This window comes from Chinchilla lanigera, unplaced genomic scaffold, assembly GCF_000276665.1.
Source record: "Chinchilla lanigera isolate Chin_1 unplaced genomic scaffold, ChiLan1.0 scaffold00011, whole genome shotgun sequence".
NCBI lineage: Eukaryota > Metazoa > Chordata > Mammalia > Rodentia > Chinchillidae > Chinchilla > Chinchilla lanigera.
In genome coordinates this window covers 19395959-19421770 of record NW_004955412.1, presented here as the reverse complement: position 1 = coordinate 19421770, position 25812 = coordinate 19395959, and the positions used below count along the sequence as shown (strand labels likewise).

The following is a 25812-nucleotide window of genomic DNA, read 5'->3' as shown; positions in this document are numbered from 1 at the left end:
AACTATATTTTTGGATCACCCTTTGTATATATTTTATCTTCACTGGAAAGTTTTCATAGCAGAGATGACCTGAAAGTCAATAATGGATAGCATTAGCTAGGTGTGGTGGTGCATACCTATAATCCCAATACTCTGGCAGGCTGATGCAGCAGGACTGCAAGTTCAAGCCCAGCCTGGGTGACTTGCTGACTTAATGAGACACTGTCTCAAAATTAAAATTGAAAAAAGGCTGCGGATATAGATCACTGTAAAGGCCCTGGGTTCAATTCCAAGTACCAAAAAAATATTTTTTTTTGGTTTTTATTGGATAAAAAAACCCATGGATTTCTATAGAATTTTCACATTGCTTTGGATAGCTGGAAATTGGGCATAACAATACTGCTTATATGGGGCTCTTGAAAGAATGTATCGCCTGTTCTATTTGGTACTCTTGCATTACTCTCAGTTGAGCTTTCAAGTGTAATAAGGGGATGGCAGTTGAAAAATGGGAAGTTATTAAAATTTCCCCAAAGCCAAAGCATATCATTATTCCCCTTCTGCTTTTGTTAACCATATGGCAATTCCAGAATAGGCTAAGGACCAAAGCACTATCCTGTACCATCTTTTTCAGAAGCGTGTGACACTCTCGTTAATCCAAGTACTTTGATAACATCACTTACTTTTCCAACCAAAACATATACAGACTCCAGTTGTCTTTCACTTCTAATATATTCTGTAATGATTTGAGCATTGCTGCTGTCACTAGTAATTTAATAAAGGGGCTGGGGATTTAGCTCAGCGGCAAAGTGCCTGCCTGGCAAGCACAAGGTCGTGAGTTTGATTCCTGGAACTGGAAGAAAAACAAACAAACAAACAAAAAAACCAAGTAATTTAATAAATACCCAATTCTGGATGCTGTAATAGCTACATTAAGGACAGGAACCAAACAGCCTTGAGAACATATTGGCCACGAGGGACTAATATGTATTTATCTATTGACTGATGGACCCAGTATACTCTTCTAGGGCTTTTAGGTTCTAAATTTACGAAACTCTATTTTGAGTTCAAATAAAATAATCTCTAGGGGCATAAACATATCTGGAAAATAAGAGAATAAGATTCTTTAGTCCTGCAAAAATAATTTTAATTCTACAAAAATAAATTGCCAAAATTTTCCGGTCTGTAATCTACTTAATTTTAAAGCAAGAAAGCAACCATCTCTAACGTGAGTGTCAAAGAAACGCTGTTCAATGACACCTAGTAGTGTACTGGAAAGGAGCCACATCCCTATGGCAACACAGGATCACCATTTTAAGTGTTCCTGCTGCCGCCCCTCTGATGTCATTTCCGGTGTTACCTGCGTCGTTACGGGGAGCTGTAAACAAGGTGTGCAGGTAACTGAAGCGCTGTCAGGATGCAGCAGAGCAGAGCGGTTGGAGGCCGTGGCTGCGCTCTCTTTCCCCTGCTGGGAGTCCTATTTTTCCAGGGTGAGTGCTCCAGCCTGCGAGGCTCCACTTCCGGCTGGGGGGGTTATGGAAGCTAGTCGCTTTTCCGGTTCCGGGTGGGGGTTCTCAGGAAAGCCCCTGGTAGGCGTTTGGGAAGGAAGGAAAGGAGGATGTGGCAGAAGATGTTTTATTCTGGTTAACACCTACCCACTGCGGAGAGTTGGTATCTTGTCAGACTTTCCTGAGCTGGGGGAGCTCAGCCGGTCACCTTGTGTGATTTGGCACTGTCTTTTGGTGATGACACTACTCAGAAACCACAAAGCTTTGGGGGCACCTGATGCTATCTTGTGTGAGGTAGTAGTAATTGTCTGCTGAGGTTTTGAGTGCTTTATACCTCTATTAGAAGAAGGCAATTCTAATAGTCAGTAGATTGTCCCAGTAAATTTGAGAAACAAAATCATGACAGTTAGTAATTTCATGTTTCTGTAAATGACTAGCAGGGGCTAAAAATAAAGTATTTTTGTCACAGAAAGGGTGTGATGTCATTATAATAGAGCAGCATATTGAAGAAAACGTTGCCTTAGTATTTTTGAAACATTTAAAAATAAAAAAATCATATAGACTCTCCAGAAAATTTTAATCCTTTAACTAACCAAGTACAGTATTGACAAGATAACATTGCATTAAATTTTGGACACGTTTGACTTTCATGCAGTTTTCAAGTTGCATACATTTCAATCCAACCTAGATAACTTTATTTTAGAGTGCAATTATTTCCTGGATTTTGTATGTATGTGGCTTTTTTGAAAATTAGATATTAATATAGCTAGCTGGCATTAGAGTGAATTGTTAACTTCACAAAGTTTCCCTGTAAGTAATGGGGATTTCTAAAAGGGACCTTTAGTATTTTATAAATATAAAGATTTCAGGTGCCCTAAATCTCATCAGGTAGGTCTGGAAAGTTTTTATTTATCTGGTGACTAATACTCGTGCTACCAGCACACTCCCTGATACCTCCCAGCTGCCTGTGTCATCATAAGTGTCTAATTTTTTCAGCTAAATCCTTTTTGCAGTATAGTATTTAGGCTACCCTATTGTCACTTCATGTAAACTCCTGTCCTCCCCATGGGAAATGTTCAAACATTGTCCCATTGAGGAAAACAATTCTAGAAACAATGAGTGTGTTTTCTTTTGTTTTTGAGAGAGATTCTTGCTATATAGTTCAGGTTGGCCTTGAACTCACTATGTAGCCCAAACTGGCCTCAAACTCAGGGCAACCCTCCTGCCTCAGCCTCCCAAGTCCTGGGACTACAAGCATGATGAGTGTCTTCTTAAACCTAATGTCATTTCACATTGAAGAGTTCCTTCAAATCCAGTAATTCAAACATTAAAATTGGTTTTATGATCTGTGTACTTGTTGAATAGGTTTATATTTTGCTTTTTAAAAATAAGTTTGAGATATAATTCACAAGCTATATAATTTACCCCGGTTAAAATGTTCAGTTCAGTAGTTGTTAGGATGCACAGTTACATGAATAAATTTCAGAACATTTTCATCACCCCAGAAAGAAACTCTGGACTCATTCTCACTCTTCCCTAGCCCTTGACAACCACCATTCTACTTTCTGTTTCTAGAGACTTGCCTATTCTAGACATTTCATATAAATGTAATCATACAATATGTGCTTTTTTCTTTCATTTAACGTGTATTCAATGTTTCATCTATTTTTGGGTAGTCTTTAAATCTGTTAGGTGATAGAACCTGGTTTCATACCAGTGTTTGTTTGCCTCTTCTCCACAAAGAGAAGACTCCTTAAATTATTAGCTTTGTTGAATTCTCCTTAAATTATAAGTCTGGTCTTATTACAACAGTTAAGTGTGTAGAAATGATAGACTAGGAAGCCTAGTCTTATATTTTTTTATTTTCCATGTAAATGTGCAATTATATGAATCAAGATTGACAAATTTATATTTGGAAAATGGGGTGTGTAAAATTGGCATCTTCAGCTGGGCGTGGTGGTGTATGCCTTTAGTCCCAGCACACGGGGAGGCTGAGGCAGGAGAATTGCTGTGAGTTTGAACCCAATCTGGGCTACATAAGTGAATTCAAGGCCAGCCTGCACTACATATTGAGACCCTGTCTCAAAGAAAAATTGGAATCTTTGTTTTGTCATGTTTATTTAATTTCTTCCATGTATAAAATTATTTATGTTAAAGATGTAGTTCTTTTCCTCAGATTAATTTTTTTGTTAATTTTTATGGATATATTTGTAGTTAGCATGTTTACCTGGTCAGAATGCTTTCTGGCTTAGGTTAAAAGATAAATATCTATAAGGACATTCGACTAAGATGGAAATTCCTGAATGACTGTAACACTGGGTTAGAAAAGGAGAAAGATGTAGGAAGCGGTTTGATCGGAACTGCCGGAGATGTGGTAGGAAGAGGGAGGCTGTGTATAATAATCAGTGTGGAGAATTGCTTGGAGGGAGATTAGAGGGATTCTGATTTATAATTCTAACTCAGATCTCTTCTTTACTTTAAGCCAGGCATTGACAAGCTTTTTCCATAAAGGGATAGAGAGTCAGTATTTTAGGGGCTGGGGATTTAGCTCAGCGGCAAAGCACCTGCCTGGCAAGCGCAAGGTCGTGAGTTCGGTTCCCGGTACCGGAGAAAAAAAAAAAAAAAAAAAAAAAAAAAAAAGAGAGTCAGTATTTTAGGTTTTGCGGGCACATGATGTCTGTTACAATTATTCAGTTCAGGAAAAAGTGCAAAAGCAGCCATAGCTAATATATAAACAGATGAACATGGCACTATTCTAATAAAATTTGGTTTACATAAAGGTGCTCAAAGAACTTCTTAGCTGTTCACCAGGAACCCACTGGAGGTAATTATTGGTTTAGGGCGGCGTAGGGGCGTAGGTCACCCCCTGCTGACTCTATGGTCAGGTGTTAGTTTTTCTTAGTTTGCCCTGTCCTGTGAGATCAGTTTGCTTCCATCTGGTCCATGGGCCGTAGTTTGCTGACCCCCTACCCTAAACCAACACTTCCTTTGATGTTATCCCTTGGGCATCTCGATATCAGTGACATTTAAATTCATCCAGAATCCAACCCATGTTCTCTTGCCAAGGCTGGTACATTTCTAGTTTTCTCTCTCTCAGTGATCACCAAGTCAGAGACCTGGGAGTCATTCCTGACGCCATCCTTTTTCAAACATTAGCATCCCTCTTGGTAACTGCAGATGTGTGATTTTTTTCCTCTCCAGGTTCTACCAGCCCAATATAAAAGAGGTCATCAAGAGCAGAGCTTTTCCTGAATGAGCACAATGGAATGATAGAAGTAAAGGGAGTTAAGGGTGTTGAAAATACTATAAGAATGGTGACAGGGAGAGACTGGCTGATTAATGAGCACATTTTGTTCCCATAGTAGAATTTATGGGGACCTATCCACCTCTTTCTTTCCAGTCTTTCTGTGCCTCTGAATCTCGCTGAATTTTTGCCCTGGAGGTGCTTGCATTTAATGGAGGAAATAGTTGTTACAAATTAGGTGCAGTCCATGGCATATTGCTGGGGTAGCGTTATGTAGAAGTGTTACAAGAACATGGAAGGGCCAGGTGTGGTGGCGCGTGCCTGTAATCCCAGCACTTGGGAGGCTGAGGCGGGAGGATTGTTGGGAGTTCGAGACTAGCCTGGGCTACAAAGTGAGCTCAAGGCCAGCCTGAACTACATAGCGAGACCCTGTCTCAAAAGACAAAAAAAAAAAAAAAAAAGAGCATGGAAGAAATTCAGTGAACTTCATGAGGGAATTTGGAAAGAAGCCACAAAGTGGGTCAATATTTGAGCTGGTTTGAAGGTGTGTGAGTGTTGGGGATATGGTGTGGTACAGAACATCCCAGGCAGGGTGAGAACAGATGGGAACATCCTTTCAGACAAAGATATATTCAAAGGAAGGCACAGGTGCTGGGGCATAGTACACTGGGGAAATGTCAGGACATTGCCGGCACAGTGAAGGGGATTGGATGGGTAAGTGACAGAGTGGCAGAAGTTGGAGGCCAGATTGTTACCGTCTCGATTTAAAATCATAACCCAATAGGATATTACTAAAAGTTTTGAATATGTGTGGTGTTTTAAGAAAACAATAATAGCTAACATCTATTGAATATTTTTATTTTAGGTGCTATATTAAGCATTTTATATGCTATTTTTGTCCCTCTAGCACTGAAGATTGAATCCAGGGTCTTCATACTGAGCAATGTCCCCACCCTTAATAAATTAAAAAAAAGTTTTTTTTTTTTTTTTGAGATAGTGTCTTGCTAAGTTGCAAATTTACCCAGGGTGGACTTGAACTTGAAACCCTCCTGCTTCAGCCTCCCAGAGTGCTGAGAGTACAGGTGTGTGCCACCACTCTCAACTCATATGTTATCTTTTAAAATTGTATTGGATCTTCAGAATGATCCAGTGAAGTAGGTTTGGTTATTAATCCCATTTAGCAAATGAAGAAATTGAAACTTGAACAGGGTATGTAATTTTATCAAGATCTAATGGCCAGAACGTAGTTGAACTAGAACCTAAGTCCAGATCTGGCTAATTTTAAATACTTTAAGTCTCTGTACTATACTTTCGTTTTAGGATAAAGGGAGGAGTTGGAGAGAGTATGGTGGAGAGGGTATGGCACTTGTGTCGCAGTGGGCAGTTTGTTATTGAAAGCTGTAAAGCTGGGTGTGGTTTTTGTTATTGAAAGCTCTAAAGCCAGGCATGGTGGCACACACCTGTAATCCCAGCACTCCAGAGGCTGAGGCAGGAGGATCGCTGCGAGTTCGAGACCAGCCAGGGCTACAAAGTGAGCTCATCTGAACTGCATATCAAGACCCTGTCTCAAAAAAAAAAAAAACACCAAAAAAACAAAAAAAAGCAACCCCCAAACACACACACACACACACACACACACACACACACACACACACACACACAGAAAGCTCTAAAAGATTTGCCATCACTGGTATAGATTATTTATTCATTTCCATATTCCAATTTTTAGACCTGGATCTTGAGCCATGCATAGACTTTTTTCACACTGATGGATCAGGAGTGAGGGTTTAAGAGAGACTGGGGATAGAGGGATGAGGGCTTTTCAGGGAGAGGAAAGAGCATTTGCAAAAGCATGGAAGAATGACAAATTTACCATGGGGAAAGCCAGAAAGGATGCTATGGAGGACGCAGAAGTAACCCTCGTCTTCGGGATGGGTTGATTCTTGTTCGAGTCCTTAGTGCGCTCAGTCTTGGTCTCCTCCATTTAAGAGGAATGTGACCAGACTAGATTGTCCAGAGCGGAATGAGAAAATGATTCAAAGCAGGCAGAGGTAAAGCAGAGGAGCTGGTGACTCAGAACTGTCTGTGTAGGAAAGGTTAAGAGATTGTAAGACTGGAGAGGTGAATAAGGACGATGATGGTAGCAGCACGCACTGGGTGCTCACTCGAGGTTAGGTGGGCTTCGCCGTGCTGACCATGTTTTAACTCATGTAATCTTCACAGTGAACTTCTAAGGTAGGTACTACAGTCATTCCCACAGGTTCCGGAAAGTGCTGGTGTAAAGTAACTTGCTCAGGCTGCAGAGCCAGCAAGTGATAGATAGGGTTGGTATTTGAACCTAGATCCAGTGGTTTCGGAGTCTGTGTGCTTAGTCACTGCCCTAGCCTGCTGCCAAGGAGCTAGTGGGTGTGAGTGGCTTTAGAAAGAGGAGGTCGCTGGAAGCTTTAAAAAATGTTACCTTATTTTTATATTTTGTTTTCCTTCCTATAATTGACTTTAAATTTTTTTCTTTTGTGGTACTGAAGATTGAACCCAGGGCCTTTACACTGAGCTACATCCCCAGTTCTTTTTTTTTTTTTAAATTTTGTAATATAAACTTCCTGAGTCACTAAGTTGCTCAGACTGGGCTTGAATTTGAGGTCCTCCTACCTCAGCCTTCCGGAGTGCTGTGATTATAGGCAGCATGTGCCACCACACCCAGCTCGCAATTTACTTTTAATATGATTTGTTACCAGCTTTAAGAAATAGGGAAACTCAATAGAATAAAATAAATATTTTTTTTCTTCTTTTCATTCTTTGTTCTTATTTTGCTGATGCTTGAGGCAGTGGTGGCTTCATGCTACCATCATGTTGTACTTGGGCTCATCCCTCCAACCCCATGAAAGCTGCTGTACTCCTGGGGTGCGTGCACGCGTGTGTGTCTGGGGGGGTATATAGGGAGATTAAGAGTGGGTGGGTGTTGCTACCTTTCAGTTTGCTATGGGTAACACTACTTGTTTGTATTTAATTTGGATACAAGCCTGTGTTTGGAAAAATGCTGGTGTGACCAGGTTTAAATTTTTACCCAAAGCCGGGTGTGGTGGCACCTGTCTGTAATCCCAGCACTTGGGAGGCTGAGGCAGGAGGATTGTTGCAAGTTTGAGACCAGCCTGAGCTACAAGTGAACTCAAGGCCAGCCTGAACTGCATAACGAGACCCTGTCTCAGAAAGGAAAAAAAAAAATTAAAAAAAAAATTTACCCAAGTATTTTATCTATGATTTCTATCTAAGATTACAAAATGATAAGCTCTCCTAGATTAATGCAGACACTGGCTCCTTGTCCTTTGTGACTTTGCCTGGGAAGATATTGATTGCTCTGGCTTTTTGATGAGACTCCTAAAAATGATAAATGGCATACCTGTTTTGTTAACTCATATCTGTATATTCCACGAAAACAAATACATTTAGATATTTGGTCATGCTTTGATTAGGTGTTCATGTCGTCCTTTCCTTGGAGATAAATGCAGATGCTCACGTCCGAGGTTATGTTGGAGAAAAGATCAAGTTGAGATGCACCTTCAAGTCAACTTCGCAAGTCACTGACAAACTGACCATTGATTGGACGTACCGCCCTCCCAGCAGCAGTCGCACAGAGTCTGTAAGTGTGTTCTTTTCAAAGAGTTTCCTTGGGGGTCGGGGATGTAGCTCAGCGGGCACAGCGCCTAGCTGGCAAGTGCAAGACCCTGAGTTTGATTCCTCGTACCAAAAAAAAAATTTCCTCCAGTCTTTTGGCTCAGCAATGTTTGAATCCTTTTATTGCAAGTCACAGGCACACACAAGGCCCTCTCAGAACAGAAAATGAGCTTCTGTGAAAATGGAAAGAGGAGAGCTTCTGCCTTCTGTGACATTCATTTGATCATGTAGGACTTTTTTTAGAGGGCACTGGGAATCGAACTCAGTACCTTACGCTTGTCAGGCACGCGCTGCGCCACTTAGCTAAATCCCTGACTCCCCATGTAGGACTTTGTATTCTTCCTTATAAGAATTTTGCATGGGCTGGGCATTTAGCTCAGCGACAAAAGCACCTGCCTGGCAAGCGCAAGGTCGTGAGTTTGGTTCCCGGTACCAGAGAAAAGAATTTTGCACATAACCTGTAGGAAAAAAATTGAGAAAAAAAGAGAAAATGTGGTTTAATTTTCTTTCCTCTTTGTTGTTTCTTTTTCCCGTGATATTATAACTTCATCTTTAGATTTGATGTTTAAAAAGGGTACCTGCAGAATTATTGGCTAGAAAAATTCTGTAGGTCCCAGTCACAGACATACTTTTTCTTAGAGCTGCTCATTTCCTGTTGAGGAGTCTCAATGGGTATGTATCTCTCTGCATATCTGTGGTCTGTAGTTTTTTTTTTTTTTTTTTTTTGAGACAGGGTCTCGCTATGCAGTTCAGGCTCGCTTTGAGCTCACTTTGTAGCCCAGGCTGGTCTCAAACTCACAATGATCCTCCTGTCTCAGCCTTCCGAGTGCTGGGATTACAGCTGTGTGCCACCACACCCAGCAATGTGGTCTGTAGATTTATCTTGGCTTCTCCTCCTAGCATATAAACACCTGCAGTGATTTATATAGCTGCCTTTGAAGGAAATGGTGGCAGTCTGTGTTCATGACAGATGTCAGTGATAGTCTTGTAATATTAGAAACAACATGCTTTGGTTACACATACAAAACACATTTATGATTCAAATGCCATTGTTGGTGTCTCATTGAAGATTACAGTGCTATAAGAAAACCTCTTTATGGTTTCATCAGTATCCTTAGCTCAGAATGCAGGCTATTCAAGAATGTGAATGTCATAGCTATGTGTCTAATTGGATTTTTGAAAGTTTTCTTAGTTTGTTTATTCTGTTTTCCTTCACTGGAAAAACTTTCCCTTCCTGTCAACACATAAGCTTGGAATTCTATTTTAGGAGCCATCACTGGAGACTGTATAGCGTGAAGCTAGGTATGTGATTAGTGAAGGTATGCTGTAGTCATATTGCTTTTTCTTTAGACTTAAAAATAGTTCACTGTGTTCTGAGTAGTCAGGAAACTATGGCTGGCCTTATTTGGCTGTACCTCCTTGGCCAAAAGTAGGACAGAGTAAGCAATGGGCAAGCTTCATGGGTCAGAAGCATTATACACAAACAGCAGTTCTCTTACAGTACTCTTTTCTGTGAGGCTGGTCAGGACATCAGCAAACTCATCCAAGTTGGAATTAGTGGACCCATAAGGTCACATAAAGTAATGAGGCAGTTCCGTGGCTAGTCAGGATTCTATCAGGTTAATCAGTTAGCAAGGGTTTTAGTGTCACTGATTTAACGTGGAACTTCTAGGTTCCACCATACCTTGCAAAACCCTTTTACTCTGACGCTGATAATCAGTGGTAGACCCTGTCTTTTTGAGACAGGGTCTCGCTATGCAGTTCAGGCTGGCCTTGAGCTCACTTTGTAGCCCAGGCTGGTTTTGAACTCACAATGATCCTCCTGCCTCAGCCTCCCAAGTGCTGGGATTACAGGTGTGTGCCACCACGCCCGGCAGTAGTAGGCCTTCTTTACCTCCCACCTTGGAGCACTCATTATGCATATTATTTCTTAATATCTGTATTTACCACCAAAGTGTAAATTTCATGAGAGTAGGGACTATATGGTGTTTTATGTTTTTACTTAGCACATTGCCTAGAACATAGTTGGTGTGTACTAAATATTCATTGGATACGTGCATGAACGATGAACTAATAAATGATTCATCATCTTCTCCGGGAAATTACACTTCAAAATTGGGCAATTCAGTGGTTACAAATGCCTGATTTCCTAAGTGGGAAGGTATTAAGCAAATAAAGGAAGAGGAAAGCTTTGTATCTTGCATAAGAGAAAAAACCTATGTTGTTCTGTAGCACCTGCCTGGTTCACCTCCAGGTGTCAATGGGAACTTTTGGTGAGGAGGTGTCTGGTCACCAAGTGCAACCCAGTATTTTAAAAAACTCAGCATGCATTTATTCAGTCCTTATCATAACATTTGACTTGGGGTTTATATTAACTGCCACGATAGGTAACTGGGAAGGTGCTGGATTGTATCACAGCCTCCCAGTGATTTTGAGAATAAGACAAAAAACTTCCCACTTGTCACATTCTAATTTTGCCTTTGAGAAACTCACATAGGCTTTGGGTTTTGGTTTTTTTCCCTTTTTGTTGATTTGGGATGGTTATACCTTCCTCATATACCTTCCTCATGAGTCTCTGTTGAGTAAGTGTGAGGAAGTCATTTGCAAACTATAAAGTACTATACAAGTATTAGCTATTGTTTTAGAGCAGTGTATCTCAACTTGTTGACACTGTGAGAAGGATAATTCTTTGTTGTGGGGGCTTTCCTATGCATTACAGGAAGTTTAGCAGTGTCCCCGGCCTGTACCCACTAGATGCCAGTAGCTCCTCTCCCTGTTGTGACAACCAAAACTGTCTCCAACTTAGTAGCATAAAAACAAGTAACCAGGGGCTTGTGGGTAGCTTAGTGGTATAGTTCCTGCCTAGTATCTTCAAAGCCCTGGGTTCAGTACCTAGCACTGAAACAGACAAATGAATAAACAAATCGATTTAAAAATAGGCACAGGATCTGAATAGGTGTTTCTCAAAAGAAGAGACATTAATGGCCAACAAACAGATATATGAAAAATGCTAAACATCTCTAATTGTCAAGGAAATACAAATTAAAACCACAATAAGAAACTACTTCACACCTTTTGGAATGCCTGTTATAAAAAAGACAAATTATAACAAGTTTTAGCAAAGTTGGGGAAAAGGGAACCCTCATACACTGTTGGAAGGAATGTAAATTAGTACAACCAGTTTGGAAAATAGTATGTAGTTTCCTCAGAAATTTGAAAGCAGTTCAGGATGTAGCACAGAGGTACAGCTTAGTATGTTTGAAGGCCTGGGTTCAATTCCCAGTGATGAAAATTATAAAAGTCACATTTTATCCTGTAAATATATACAATTTTTATTTGTCAATTAAAAATAAATATATTTTTAAAAAGATTTCAAGATATTACCACATGTTTTATGGAGAGTGAAATTGCTCCCTGACTGAAGGCTATTACTTTAGACTTTATGGAGAATTTAGAAGAGATTCAATAGTTAGGGCTTGAGAATTCTCTTATCAGTCCTTTTTCTAATCAGCTTTATTAACTTTTTTCCCTATTACCTGATGGAGGTGAAAAAAAGCATTTAAAAAACTTTCAACTGAAACACCCATTATCCAGTTGTGTTTTACTTTGCACCTGCTTAGCTCTACATTTTCAGTTTATTTTCCAAATTAACTCTTTTTTTCTTGGTGTTGCTTTTTAGATTTTTCATTATCAATCTTTCCAGTACCCAACCACAGCAGGCACATTTCGGGACCGGATTTCCTGGGCTGGAAATGTATACAAAGGGGATGCATCCATAAGCATAAGCAACCCTACCCTAAAGGACAATGGGACGTTCAGCTGTGCTGTGAAGAATCCCCCAGATGTGCACCATAATATTCCCCTGACGGAGCTAACAGTCACAGAAAGAGGTAAGCTCATGGCCACCAACCTTCTGCTTCGGTGTGTCACTATGGTGTTTTCTGGAGTACTCGTTAATGTGGGAAGCCATTTATTTGGGTAAGCCGATTGGGCCATTGGATTATTGTGTCAAAGTGGCTATTTTTTTTGCCATCCTGGTATGTCTGTTAAGTTGAATTTTTTTTTTTTGGCACCGGGAATCGAACTCAGGACCTTGCGCTTGCCAAGCAGGCACTTGTACCGCTGAGCTATATCCCCAGCCCTGTTAAGTTGAATTTTTGATCTTTATTTTGAAAACTGAATTTTTTTCTTCAAATATTGTCATAGTTTCCCATTATCTCTTTTTCATTTTAACTTCAGGTGACCAAAGGGCTTGTGAAATGTACAAAGTAAATGGAGAGTTATTACGTCTGTGAAATAGAAGTCATTCTGGTTTCCCTAATATAGTCAGATTCCCAGTAATGAGACAGCATTTTCGCCTATGTCTTGAAAGGGCGCTCCCTCTAATGATGGGAGGTAGTGTGTTTCTTTTATGCTGCAAAGAATAGCAGCTTCCTGTTAGCATGAAACAAGTGCAGAGGAGGTTAAGGGCTGACCTTGTTTTCTGCATTTCCCCCGGTGACTATTTAGTGGTCATTCTAGTTCTTACCTGGATTTGAACCACAGACTTACAGATAAATTATGATTCATTAGAGTTGCTTTTATCATTTCTCAGGTCTTCCTTTCCTCTCTTTTTACCTTTTCTTCCTCTTTTTTTCTCTTCATCCCTCCTTCCTCCTTTATTCCTTCTTTCCCTCCTTTGTTCTCCTCTTTTTTCTTTATTGTTTTTGTCTTCTTTGACAGTAACTCATAGGTTTCAAAGCCTGGGCACATTCACACTGCTGGAAAGGGTAGAATCTGGTGATGTTTTCTGAAAGGCAGTTTGATAATAGAGATCAGATTCCTTAGAAGTGTGTCCTTTGGTTCTGTCATCCTACACTTTCATCTTAAGGAAGTGGAGCTAAATATGAAGATTTATGTGTAAGCTTGGTCATCCTCATGTGACCTGAAGATTCAAAGAATTTGGAATAATGTGGATGTCCAGCCTTAGAGAATTGATTCAATAAATTATTCAATGTGGTATAATACCATACACATTGAACATCACATCCAGAAGAAATTTTTAATTACACAAAAACACATTTATCACTGGACATTGTGTCACATGCCTGTAATCCCAGTGCTTTGGGAGGCTAAGGCAAGGGTATCAAAAGTTTGATTTTTTTCTTTTTTCTTTTCTTTTCTTTTCTTTTTTTTTTTTTGAGATAAGGTCTTACTGTGTAGCCCAGGCTGGCCTTGAAATCACAGCAGTCCTCCTGCCTCAGCCTCCTGAGTGCCAGGATTACAGGCATGTGCCAACAGGCCCAGCAAATGTTTGAATCTTACAACCGGGTGTGGTGGCACACATCTGTAGTCCCAGACCTCAGGGACTGAGGCAGGAGGATCACTGTGAGTTCAAGGTCATAGTATGTTCAAGGCCAACCTGAACTACATAGCAAGACTTTGTCTCAAAAAGAAAAGGTTTGAGCCTTACCATGGCAATTTAGACCCTGCCTCAAAAAATAAGAAAAGGGCTGAGTATGTAGCTCAGGGTGAAGGTCCTAGGTTTAATTCCTAGTACCACAAAGACAAAACAAAACAACCAAACCGAAACAAAGTCTAAACATATTTACCATATGGTAAGTAAAATATTTTAAAATACTATGTAAAATATGATTTATACTTCTAAGAACATACACTCCGCTCTCCTATGGACCTGCGTAGGTGTGCCACACACCTTGCCGAAAGATGGAAGTGGTAGATGCCGGTGTGTTTTTCCTAGGTAGTAGTGCTATGGGGACATTTTTATTCTTCATTTTATGTTTGTATGTTTTGTCCATAATGAATTTATCCCTTTCGTAATCAGAAGTACTTGAGCGAAAGTAGAACCTGTCTCCTGTCAGAGGGGCACCGCTTCTTGTAACGGCTTCTCTTTCCTCCCTGCAGGTTTCGGTACCATGCTGTCCTCGGTGGCCCTGCTGTCCCTGCTGGTCTTCATCCCCTCTGCGGTGGTGGTGGTTCTGCTGCTGCTGAGAATGGGGCGGAAGGCTGCAGGGCTGAAGAAGAGGAGCAAGTCTGGCTATAAGAAATCGTCTATCGAAGTTTCAGATGAGTATGTCTCATGGCGGCTCGAGCAGTTGGCCCATTTCCTCTTCAGCTTTGGGGCTGGCACCCCCATGTGTATCCACACACTGTTTTTTCTTCACACTGAGTTTAGTTCTGTTGGTGAAACTTCCTTTTGAATGGAGAATGGTTCTGCTGAGGAATACGAGGAGGAAGGTTTAGAGTTTCCCCTTCCTGTTCTCCTTTTTTCTGGCAGTACTGGGGATTGCATCCACATGCTGAGCAGGTGCTCTACTGCTGAGCCACATCTTCAGCTCTTTACTTTTTATTTTGAGACAGGATCTTGCTACGTTTTCTGTGCTAGGTTCAAGCTTGCAATCTTTCTGCCTCAGGCTCCTGAGTAGCTATGATCACAGGTGTGTCCCATCATGCCTGGCCTCCCTTCTCCTTTTTTTTGCCCTTCTTGGTCAGCAGATGCTCTGAAGGGGTTAAGTGGATTGTGGTTATCAAAAGGATTTATTAGCTGATCGTGGTACACCTGTAATCCCAGCACTTGAGAGGCAGAGGCAGGAGTATCCCAGCAATTTCGAAGCTGTCCTGGGCTACATAGTGAGTTCAAGAGCAGCCTTAACTACATAGTGAGACCTTGTCTCAAAAAACAAAAACAAGCAAAAAAAGCATTTATTAAACACAATCCATTTTTTCCCTGAAATGAAATCTGCTTAAAAAGGGAAAAGAAAAACAGAAATCTATGTTAAAAATCCTGTAAGTTCTTTATTGTTTGTATCAGGGGTTCTTAACCTGTAAGGGAGACTCTTACCTTCAAAGGGTCCAAAAGTTTTCATTTTGTCTATGTGTGTGCCTCTAATGGAGAGAGTGCCTTTTTTTTTTTTTTTTTTTCTTTTTTTTTTTCTGGTACCGGGAATCGAACTCATGACTGTGTGCTTACCATGCAAGCACTGTGCCACTGAGCTATATCCCCAGCCCCGAGAATGCCTTTTATGAGAAATTTGTGAACCTAAAAAGGTGAAGAACTACTGGCAAAAATACCAGTGTCTGTTTCTAAGCATGGTATACAAAACCCTTTCTGTCCTGACCCTAAGTTACATTGTTTTCTGTCTTCTCTTCCCATTTGCCCTCATTTCCAGTGACAGGGTGCTTATTTTTCCCCACAGGCCATATTACACTCACTTAAGTATTTCAGGTAGGTAGAAAGATAGATAATTTTTCCACATGCGTTGTCTTGCCCCACTTCCTTCTCCTGATTGTCTGGAAGCTCTTATCCTGCAGCCCAGCTGAGTATTCCCTTCTCCTGACCTCCTGAGTCCTAAAGGGAGAATTAGTCACTTCTTCCCTTCTCTGCACAGCAGTTGCATCTTGACTCTATTGAAACATGGATCCCATTGTGTTAAGTTTATGACAGGCTTCTCACCCCATGAGACTGTGAGCTCTCCCCAGGACCAGTTTTTCTTTCTTTGTCCCCAGCCTCCCATGATTCCTCAGATGGTGTGGGTGTTCAGTTTTTTTCTGAGTGAATGAATAGTCGTGGCCATCAGCTATTTATTGAGCACTTACTACACACTGGGCCCTGTGGTGTATGTTTCACATATATTTATTTTATACTCCTTTTTTTTTTTTTCCGGTACTGGGAATCGAACTCACAACCTTGCACTTGCCAGGCAGGCGCTGTGCCGCTGAGCTAAATCCCCAGCCCCTTTTATACTCCTAGCATGTGCTTTAAGGGCACATCGATGTCTATATTTTATAGATGAGGAAACAGGCTCCTATAGTTGAATTTGTCCAGTAACCCAGGTAATAAGTGGCAGAACTGGGATCTATAACCAGACTAGTATGATTCCAAGACCTGAGTTGAGAACTGTTCCTCTCTACCAGTAATGGCGAACCTTTTAGAGCTTTCAGCGATAACAGATAGCCTGCTGCGTGCCGCACATGTGCTGTAGGTTTGCCCCCGTTGCTCTGTACTAAGGATAGTGATGTCTGAGATTGAGTTTGTATCCTTTCCACAGCACTGACCAGGAGGACAAAGACCAGTGCATGGCAAGGCTCTGTGTCCGCTGTGCTGAGTGTCTGGTAAGTCCCTGTCAGTTTTCCGTTTATTGTTGCTTTCTTACCTTCCTGCCTATTTAAGGGGATCTTCTGCCCTCCAAGGCAGCAGAACTGTGCAGGAAGCACTAAGGAAGGGATGAACTGGGCTCTTTTTCTACAGCCTTTTGGTCTCTGGGACCCCGGCGGTTTCAAGCACAGTTTTGTTCTCTGTCTCATGGACACAAAGTGGTGTTCTCAGGCTTGGGAAGCGGGCCTGGAAAGCAGTCCCTGCTGACCGGCAGAGGGTCTTGAAGGAGCGGTATCTTGTGTCACTGAATTCAAACTAGGAAACTTGGAAACAGGGGACCCAGAACCCTGGATTTAACTTTTTCTGCTGAGCCTTGTTATCTTCCAGGGGGTTAAAGTTATAACCTTTTAGGTAACTTGATGTCATTTATCATTAGGAAACACCACGTTGGAAGCCCTGAATTTCTATTTAAATGTCAAAAGACTGTCATCCCTCCCCTTTGAGTGCTTGTTATGACTAATAGGCTTGCATGGCTAGCGTGGGATCTCAGGGGCAGGCAAGACTGTCTGATGTGGTGCAGCTAGAAACAAGTCAGAAGCAACGTGTGATCTAGTGTGAATCATACCTGTCACTGCAGGGCTTCAGCTTGGGCCCTCTTTGTACTCACTGCCAGGCTCAGCGCCTGGCCGGACAAGCGTGCGCGACTGCTCATTGCAGCGCCCTTGGTTTCTCTTTCTCTCCTGCACTTGGGTATCGTGAGTGAGAGGAGAAAAAGGCTGCTAGTGCCAGGGGAGAGGGAGGACCTCATCTCAACTCTTTGCGTTATGAATATTTTGGTAACACAAAATCGTTGATGTTCATGTGGTTATTAACCGTGCTTCCCATATTAATTCACTTGGTCGTTATTTACTAAGCACCTGACATGCACTGTGTGGGCCATTTTAGCCCCTCAGAGAACAGCTGTGAACAAAACTGACAGCCATCCCTACCCTCACAGAACTCAGTATTCTTCACCCCAGAAACCCTCTCTCATCTTCTAAGACCCAGTGGAAATATGACTGTTTTTCAGACTGGAGTACAAACACTGACTACATTTTAATTTATTTATTTATTTTGCTGACTAAATTTTTAAACAGAAATAAAATACACAGCATAGGTAGTATTTAATGCTATGGAAAAAAATAAATCAGGAAAGAGAGCTAGGATGCCTGGCTGTATGAAAGTCTGGTCGGATCCTCGGTTGCCTATTTAGTGGGGTATGGTGAGGAATAAAGAAAGACAAAGAGATATTTGGAGGTTCAGGGGGATCGGGAGGTCAGTGCCTCAGACTGGGCAAAGACGAAGACTTCTTCAGCCAGCCCATTTTATTAGCCAGTGAGAAGCGCGGGGGGAGGGGTAGTGTACTTTTCCTACAACAGTGACTGCAATGAAAATAGGTAGTAGAATGAGGAACAGGTTTGGCATATCACACACACACACACACACACACACACACACACACAGAGCTAAGATCCTTCTCCATACCTGGGTACTTGTTTTCTTTGTTTTGTCCTCAGCAGTTGTTATCTTGCCTCAGGAGGCTAGATTTACAGGGATTATGTCCCACCCAGCCAGGAAGGCTGCAGGTTTCTGCAAAAACTTCCCTATTCCTGAAGCAAGTCAACGTGTGCCTCACCTCATGACGGTAGGGCCTGTAGTTTACCAGTTATCAGTCTATCACAATCTATCAATCTATCACATAGCCTGGTCCGCAACATAGCTAGGGGTGTGATGTTAAATAGGATGGTTAGGGACACCCTCAGTAAGATGGTATTTGAACAAACTCCTACAAGAAGTAGATGGCAAGCCATGTAGCTGTTGTGGGGAGAATTTCAAGAGGAGGAAATTATAGGTGCAAGGGCTCTGGGGAGGGTTCATGCTGACATGAGGGTTCATGGGGACTGTGAAAAAAGGCAGCATGGTGGGTAGACTGGCTGTATTTTGGTTTTTATCTGGATGGACCCCCAAAGCCTCATGTGCTTATAGGCAGGGCTTTGGAAAGATGCTGAATCATGAGGGTACTGTAGCTAACTGTGATGTTAGGAGGTGGGGCCTGGACTGAAGAGGTGGGTCACTTGGGGTGTGGCCTGGTAAGGGTCAGCTCCTTCCCTATTTCTTCCCTTTGATCCCTGCTTCCTGGCTCCCATGATGTGAGTAGCTTTCTTCCCGCCATGCCCCTCTGCTATACTGTTCCTTCTTGGGAGCTGCTGACCCTGGCCTGACGTGTGAGCCAAAATAAACCCCTCCTCCTTTGAGTTGTGGGTGTCAGGTATTTTTTCCTAGCGATGAGGAAAAGACTAAGACGGGCTTCTATCCTAAACTCCTGAACTGTCCTAAACATTCTGCTGTAGGCAGGTGCTTTTTCTTGTGTTGAGGTTTTAAAAAATTATTCACCAAGGAAAAGGGAATAGTTAGGGCTGCAAAACAGAAATTAGCCCAGTAGACATGTGGTACTGAGGTCCTGTGATGCTTTGTGGGAATTTAGGTCTGTTGAGTCAGTGGCCTTTCACTGTTGTCACCCAGAGTATGCAAATGTATGTCTTTGCCTAAATTCAGGGTGTGACATTGTACTTCACATGTACACTGTCCTACTCTTCTTTCCCCTCCAGGATTCAGACTATGAAGATACATACTGATGAAAGTCTGGATGGTATAAGAAGAGTTGCCTGATACCAGAAAATATCTCATTCTACTGGCAGCTAAAGCCTCTTGGGGGAATGGAGCTGGCCTGGACAATGGGGATGGCAGATTTTGGAGGTCCTCTGGAAAGACTTTGGGAACCATTTATTTATTGAAGAAATGTTCTGTTCATATTTATAAACTATTTAGAAACTCTCCAGAGAGACTCATGACTTCCCTTTTTAATAAGTTATACTCTAACTGAGTGAAGACATTCTTCTTCTGAACAGAAAGCTACTCTTCGGTTAACCTTCACTCTTGAATGTACTACATGTATTCATTCAGTTATTTGAAGGAGAACCCTGAATGTTTGCCACACTGCTGGTGCCAAAATAATATTTGGAACAAAATGGAGCCTGACACCTCTTGATGATGTGCTACCAGACAAAATGCCTGTTTGGGGTAGATGTCTTTTTTTTTTTTTTTTGCTCCATGGACATTTTTAGCTGTGAGTTAATCTACAGTATACATAAATACTTGGTTTAATGATCTCATTATTAGTTGTGTTTGGGTTACTTGGAGTTCATAACCCTAATCTCCTTAGAGTTGATAGGATCAGGCATCATTGGTTTGCTTTGACTGGTTTTTGTTTTTGTGTTTTGAGATAAGTCTTTGCTATGTAGCTCAGGATGGCCTTGAACTCATGGCAATCTTCCTGCCTCAGCCTCCTGATTATTGCGATTACAGGTGTGTGCCACTACACCTGGCTTTGATTGGGTTTTTAAAGTAGTAAATAAAGTATCATTATTTTACAATTAAGGAAAGGAATGGTGAGATAGAAATTCTTTTCCTTTCTTGTGCTAGGTACAATTTGGGTCAAAGAGTTTTAGTTATTTAATTTTCCTATAGCTGACTAATTTGTGGTTTCCTTCTTGATTTGTTTGTTTGTTCGAGACAGGGTGTTGCTGTGTAGCCCAGGCCGGCCTTGAACATGCTGCTCTCCCCCTGCCTTGGCCTCCTGAGTGCTGGGATTATCCTTCTTTATTTTTCAGAAGGAAGAAAAACTGTTCAAAAGGTTTTTATTGAGGATTTATTGAATAATTTGGTAGTTCTTTGTAATCAAATCTTTTATATTGTTCTTTAAAACTTTTTTTGATTTCTAAGAGGCACCATTTATGAATGAACTATGGTATTTGCAAGCTGCTTTTGCATAACATTGGACATGAAGAACTGAGGTTGTGTATAGCCTGTGTGTCTGCCTTCTCTCAGTACCTTATAACACATTCCTCCATCATCCTATTTCAAATTTTAATTTAAACAGAATTCTCTATAAGCCATTGAGACATACATCTGATATGTCAGGAAGAATTGATAGTGTATATGTAAAGAAGTCCCCTTAATAGAGTAACAGGGTTCTTTTCTCCATTATGAGAGGCAAAAATGATTGCTTCCCCCATTTTTCTTGTTTCAGTAGGCTAGCCCTTTTCCATGATTTTTCCCTAAGGGGCTCAAAGATTTTATATTGTAGCATTTTATACCATATATGTTACAAAATCACTTTTGTATTTTCTGCCAAGCTCATTCATTTTGTCTCATAGATTTGGCCTGACCTTTTGTCCAAAGATTAGAGAACCTGGGTAGTTGTTACACATTATGGTCATGTAAGGCCATAAAAAAGGCCAGGAGGTAGGACTGGCAGTTTACATTTCTAGTGATTAAATTTAATGATTCTTTGGGCCAGTTGTTAATTGTGTGGTTAGCTGATCTAATGAAACCATTTCTGACAATTGAATAGGGAAAAACAACCAGCTTGAACAATGAAAATAAATAATTTGCGTTCTTGGAGACTTGAAGACAAAAATGTGGTTGTGAGGAAGACTTTTTTTTGTGGATCACATTTCTTTGTTTTCATTTTTTGTTTTGTTTTTTGAGACAGGGTCTTGCTATGTAGTGCAGGTTGGCCTTGAAGTCACTTTGTAGCCCAGGCTGGCCTCAAACTCATGATGATCCTCCTGCCTCAGCCTCCTGAGTGCTGAGATTACAGGCGTGCACCTCCATGCTGGGCCTGTGGATCTCATTTCTGAGAGAGAAGGGGTGGGGGCTGATATTCAGAACCCATGTAAAGCCACATCCCATTAAATGAGGAAGAAGTTTTGGCCAAGTCTTGTAATTTCCTTGCATGCACGTTGTGAGGATTAATCCAGCTTGGCTGTTTGTCACTTTAGATAAATGGTGCTCTGTGAATGTGCAGACAGGTTGAACCAATTCCTTCTTTTTTAAATGACAGAACAATAGGTCCTTCCTGGTAAGGAAGTCAGTTGGTGCTTTAGTCTGCCCCTTGGGTCTGTATCCTATCCCTCAATTTTGGTTTCCACCCCTTTTGTTGAGGGTTAGGTTACAGCTTTTTTTCTCCAAAGAACACAAAGTGCTGTGTGGACCCCTGCCTTCTTCAGGATGGAAGGAAGGTAACATAGTTTTTTGTTTGTTTAACCCAACATTCTAATATTTTCGAAGGTGCTCCTCTCTCTTTTTTCTTTTTGCTGCTCCAGCGCTCTTGTCGCACCATATGGAGGAGCTCAGAAGGCGTTAACAGCCCTTCTGAATTTTTCTTTGATGCCCAAGTCTTCCCTTGTGGCCGTGTTACCTTGTAGTTTTAGGCGTTCGACTCCTAATTCTGTTACAAACTGTAAACTTCTAAAGAGATTTGTGTTTCCCTGTGACCTGTTACTTCAGGCCACTTGGGGAATGCAGTTTTCTGAGATGGACGTTGGTGCTTCAAGAGGGAAGGTTGTATGTACTTATTTTATAAAAGAATTCCGGAGGCCAAATCCCCACCCTGAATATGTCGGTTATCATTCTAATGGAGCCAAGACTGTTACTTAACTGCACAATTCAAACTGTGTTTCCAGAAAAAGGCAGCCCCATTCCTTTGGCACGAGTGTTGGACTGTTAACCACTGCGTTTCATTGCCTTTTTTTTTTTTGTGGACAGGTAGGAGGGTTTGTACTGTTCGGTCATGTGTACAGCCATTGTTACTCTTGGTATTTTTACTTCATCATAGATAATAAACTTCTTTGCACATTCTGGTTACCTTTTAGTGTGTGTCTGTGTGTAAGATGAAAGCAGTCATGTAAAAGGGAGGGAGGTTTGTAGTTTTTGACACTGAGCAAGAAGCCTGTATGAGCTGTATGCCAGCAAGAACCTGCATAGACAGTGGTGTACTGGAGCCAGCTCACCCAGCAAGAGCTGATTTTTACATTTTAGAAATGTTGTGACCCTCCTGTTAATCTGTTGATGGTTTAAAACGGGCTGAGGTGGGAATATTTATACCGCAGGAATTATTGGCTAACTAGCACAGTGTTTCCCAAGGACCATGCGGTGTAGTCCTTGAGGAGAATCATTATTCAACAGCTTTGCACGTAACGCAGAAACGAGTTCCATGAGATGCTCTTCCCAGGCTTAAGTCAAGCCAGGTTAGCCCAGGTTGAAGGCCTGTATGTCAAGAACACTTATTTTGAAGCGGTGATCTAAGACTGAGAGATATTGATGAAAGCTTGAGTTCCTATCTTGGATGTCCAAGCTACCCAAGGTGTTCCTCAGGAGGATATCTGGCTGTTTGCATGCTGAAAAAGCTGACCTTTCACAGCTAGAGGGAGCCTACATGGCCAGGTAGTGATTTGGAGGATTGGGTAGCATGTCTTTGGAAAAGAGGCTGGGTGATTTCTTGGCTATATTGCATGTCTGTGTTGAGAGAAAAATAAGAAATTTTTGTATCTTTAACAGAGTCCAATGTTTTGTGGTAATCTAAAATTTATTGTATTTTGTTTATATGAAGCTGTTTTCTGCCTCAGCAAATGTTTGCCTGATCCCACTTGTGATAGTTAATGTGGTGTCAAATAAGAAACACCTGACGGGTTGATTTAGCACAGTTCCGGACATGTGTGTATGATTGACTTACTGAAGAAGGAAGACCCACCTTGGGGGTGGATAGCACTAACCAATAGGCTTGTAGCCTGGATGGAATAAAAAGGGAAAGAAGGAGTAAGTCATGCTTTGCTTCTTTGGAAGAGCTGCAGTCTTTGACCTCACCTTTGGACGTCCATCTCCAGGCTTCCAGCACAGACTCTTCAGCCTTCCAGCACAGACCCTTTGGCTTCCTGATACAGACTTGCACAAGGCTCTGCGTGGAGCTCCAGGCCTTCAACTTTTCACTGGATCTTTTGGATCTCCAGCGCACAGACAATCCTTTTGCGTTCTTCCACCCTTGACTCTGCAGGCAACCACTGTAAGCCTACCTTGTAAAGCCTTATATATATATATATATATTATATTATATGGTTTCCGTTCTTCTTAACTGATACAGATTTTTATACCATGAGTGATTCTAGAGAAACAGAATTGTAAGGATGAATTTCTTTCATGGTTTTAATGGTTCCTGCAGTTGGCTGTCTAATTTGTTAAGACCTAAAACTGTGATGGTCTCTCCTTCTGGTAATGTATGAAGTACTGGTAGTCTGTGGTGTGAACTGTTTGAAGTAATATATAATGTAGATCCATTTGATTATCCTAATTTACTACTTATAAGGTGAAAGAATTTTTTTTTACATTTTAAAGATAAAAGAATGAAAACTATTAACAAACAAACAGACACAAACAAAACAATACCAAAATAGTAAAAGCAATACAGAATTTTAGACAAGGTTATAAGAAATTAACAATAGTTGCTGTATTACATATTGTTATCTTCAAATTGGTTGCTCAGTTAAACAAATATAGTCATGTAAGATTGATCAAACAATTCAGCATTAACTATTTCTTTCCCTAAAGCAACAGAAATTATCAAATTAGCAGTACAATTATCTTAGCTATCTTGTGTATACATATATACATATTTTTTCCTTTCTTTCTTTTCTCCTTTCCCTCATCCCAATTGTTCTATCCTTTTGAGCAGTTTCTTTCCCTTTCATAATATCTATTGTACCTTTTAGATTATATTTACTCTTTCAGGTTCTTACACTAGTGAGACAATATGGTATTTACACATGTGGGTCTGATTTATTTCACTTATGAGTATGGTCTTTAGTTGCACCCATTTACCTATAAAAGCCTCTAATTTATCTTTATAGCTGAGTAATATTCCATTATATAAAAATACCACATCTTTTTTATCCATTCCTCAGTGGATGGACATTTGGGTTGCTTTCATGATTTAGCTATTACAAATTGTGCTGCTATAAACATGGGTGCACATATGTCGCTGTTGATGGTTTCTAGTTCTTCTGGAAAAATACTCAAATGAGGACTCAAAAAATACTCAAATACATATGATGTTTTTAGTTCTTCTGGAAAAATACTCAAAACAGAAATAGCTGGGTTGAATGGGACCTCTAATCCTAGTTTACTGAGGAGGTAAGATAAAAGAATTTAGTGAGTCTGTGTATAATACTTTTGAATGTCTTTGGCAGAGTGGGAAACATGATTCTGGCTGGTTGCTCTTAGCATCTTTGGACAAACTAGTAAAGGAAAATCATGAGCTCCAAATGCATAAAAAATTTTAAAGTCTTCTATTTGTGAAGACAAATTAATAAAGGAAAATAAGGAGCTCACGGATTGAATTCCCAGTTCCAGACACACGTAAAGAATCTAAATGTATCCTAAAAGAGAATCTTGTTTCCTTTAGCTTCAGGACAGATTACAGGAATAAACGCAAGCCCTAATAATTTAATTGGCCGAAATGCAGCACAAATGTAATGCTCAGCCTTCAAAGGTATCTGCAGTAAAAGTGAAGGTGCTGACTAGAAAAGAATGGGGTCTTCTACCGTGGGATGGAGATGTTTGGGATGACACTGACTAGGCTAGGGACACTGAGCTCCTAAATCCTAATGAGATTATTTCATCAGGAGATTTCCCCACCCACCTCCCCACCCCCAACCCCTGCGGTGTTGGCTTTTCCTCCTATACCTGAGGAAATATCCTGTGATGTCTGGTGCAGTTAGCAAGCATGATAATGCTGACACTCTGCAGGACCTACCCTTATCACACACTTTTCCCTGTAGACCTATAACCAGGCTCAAATCCAAGAAGGCTCCTAAAGGTGAGGTCCACAGTGTTACCCATGGAAAGGTCTGCTATACTCTTAAAGAACTTCTTGAGTTTTCTAACACTTATAAGCAGAAGTTTGATTAACATGTATGAGGATGGATTTTTTTTTTTTTAGTACTGGGAATTGAACTCAGGACCTTGCACTTGCTCAGTGGCTTGTGCCACTGAGCTATATCTCCAGCCTGAGGATGGATTTTAAGAACATGGGATAATGGTGGCAAAAACATGCCTGAATCAGGCTGAGTTTGTTGATATAGGCCCATTAAGTAGAGGTTCTGAATTTAATGTTGCGGCTCTGTGGAGTTAAACAAAAAGTGTTAATAGTTTATTTGGCCAATTGGTAGAAGTATGGATCAAAGGATGGCCCACTGTGAATGAGTTAGAGATGCTTGGTATTCCTTGGTTTACTGTTGATGAAGAGATGCAAAGGCTCAGGGAAATGAGAATGCTGGGTTGGATTTGTTATGTTAAATCTAATCCTCCACACTAAGATGATCTAGAAAATGCGCCTTTTACTAATACCTTAAGAAACAGATTTCTGAGAGGGAGAACCAACA

General features: G+C 40.9%; 2 protein-coding genes across 5 annotated transcripts in view; both read left to right on the top strand.

Annotated features, from left to right (window-relative positions):
* The first annotated feature begins 1339 nt into the window (after window positions 1–1339).
* Window positions 1340–19707, top strand: Mpzl3 (myelin protein zero-like 3). The gene is made up of 6 exons (XM_005378232.2): window positions 1340–1466; window positions 8199–8365; window positions 12080–12290; window positions 14305–14470; window positions 16449–16512; window positions 19144–19707. Exons 1-6 carry the CDS (start codon window positions 1394–1396, stop codon window positions 19168–19170), a joined length of 708 nt encoding a protein of 235 aa, XP_005378289.1. The 5' UTR covers window positions 1340–1393; the 3' UTR covers window positions 19171–19707.
* Amica1 (adhesion molecule, interacts with CXADR antigen 1) overlaps window positions 19558–25812 on the top strand; it is a 38713-nt gene continuing 32458 nt past the window's right edge. For 2 of the 4 annotated variants that reach the window (XM_013511156.1, XM_013511155.1), the window contains exon 1: window positions 19558–19615. In XM_013511156.1, the coding sequence (XP_013366610.1) occupies window positions 19603–19615 (13 nt within the window). In that variant the 5' untranslated portion in view covers window positions 19558–19602. Of the gene's footprint in view, window positions 19616–21138; window positions 23439–25812 lie in introns of those variants that run through there. The other 2 variants (XM_013511158.1, XM_013511157.1) reach the window with 2 other exon arrangements.

What these genes read in the sequence shown, in the direction of transcription:
- Mpzl3 (XM_005378232.2), top strand. Translation starts at nt 1,394, where the DNA reads ATGCAGCAGAGCAGAGCGGTTGGAGGCCGTGGCTGCGCTCTCTTTCCC. An exon ending in GGGAGTCCTATTTTTCCAGG is followed by an intron (nt 1,467 to 8,198) that starts GTGAGTGCTCCA and finishes TGCTTTGATTAG; the next exon opens with GTGTTCATGTCGTCCTTTCC. An exon ending in TCCGCTGTGCTGAGTGTCTG is followed by an intron (nt 16,513 to 19,143) that starts GTAAGTCCCTGT and finishes TTTCCCCTCCAG; the next exon opens with GATTCAGACTATGAAGATAC.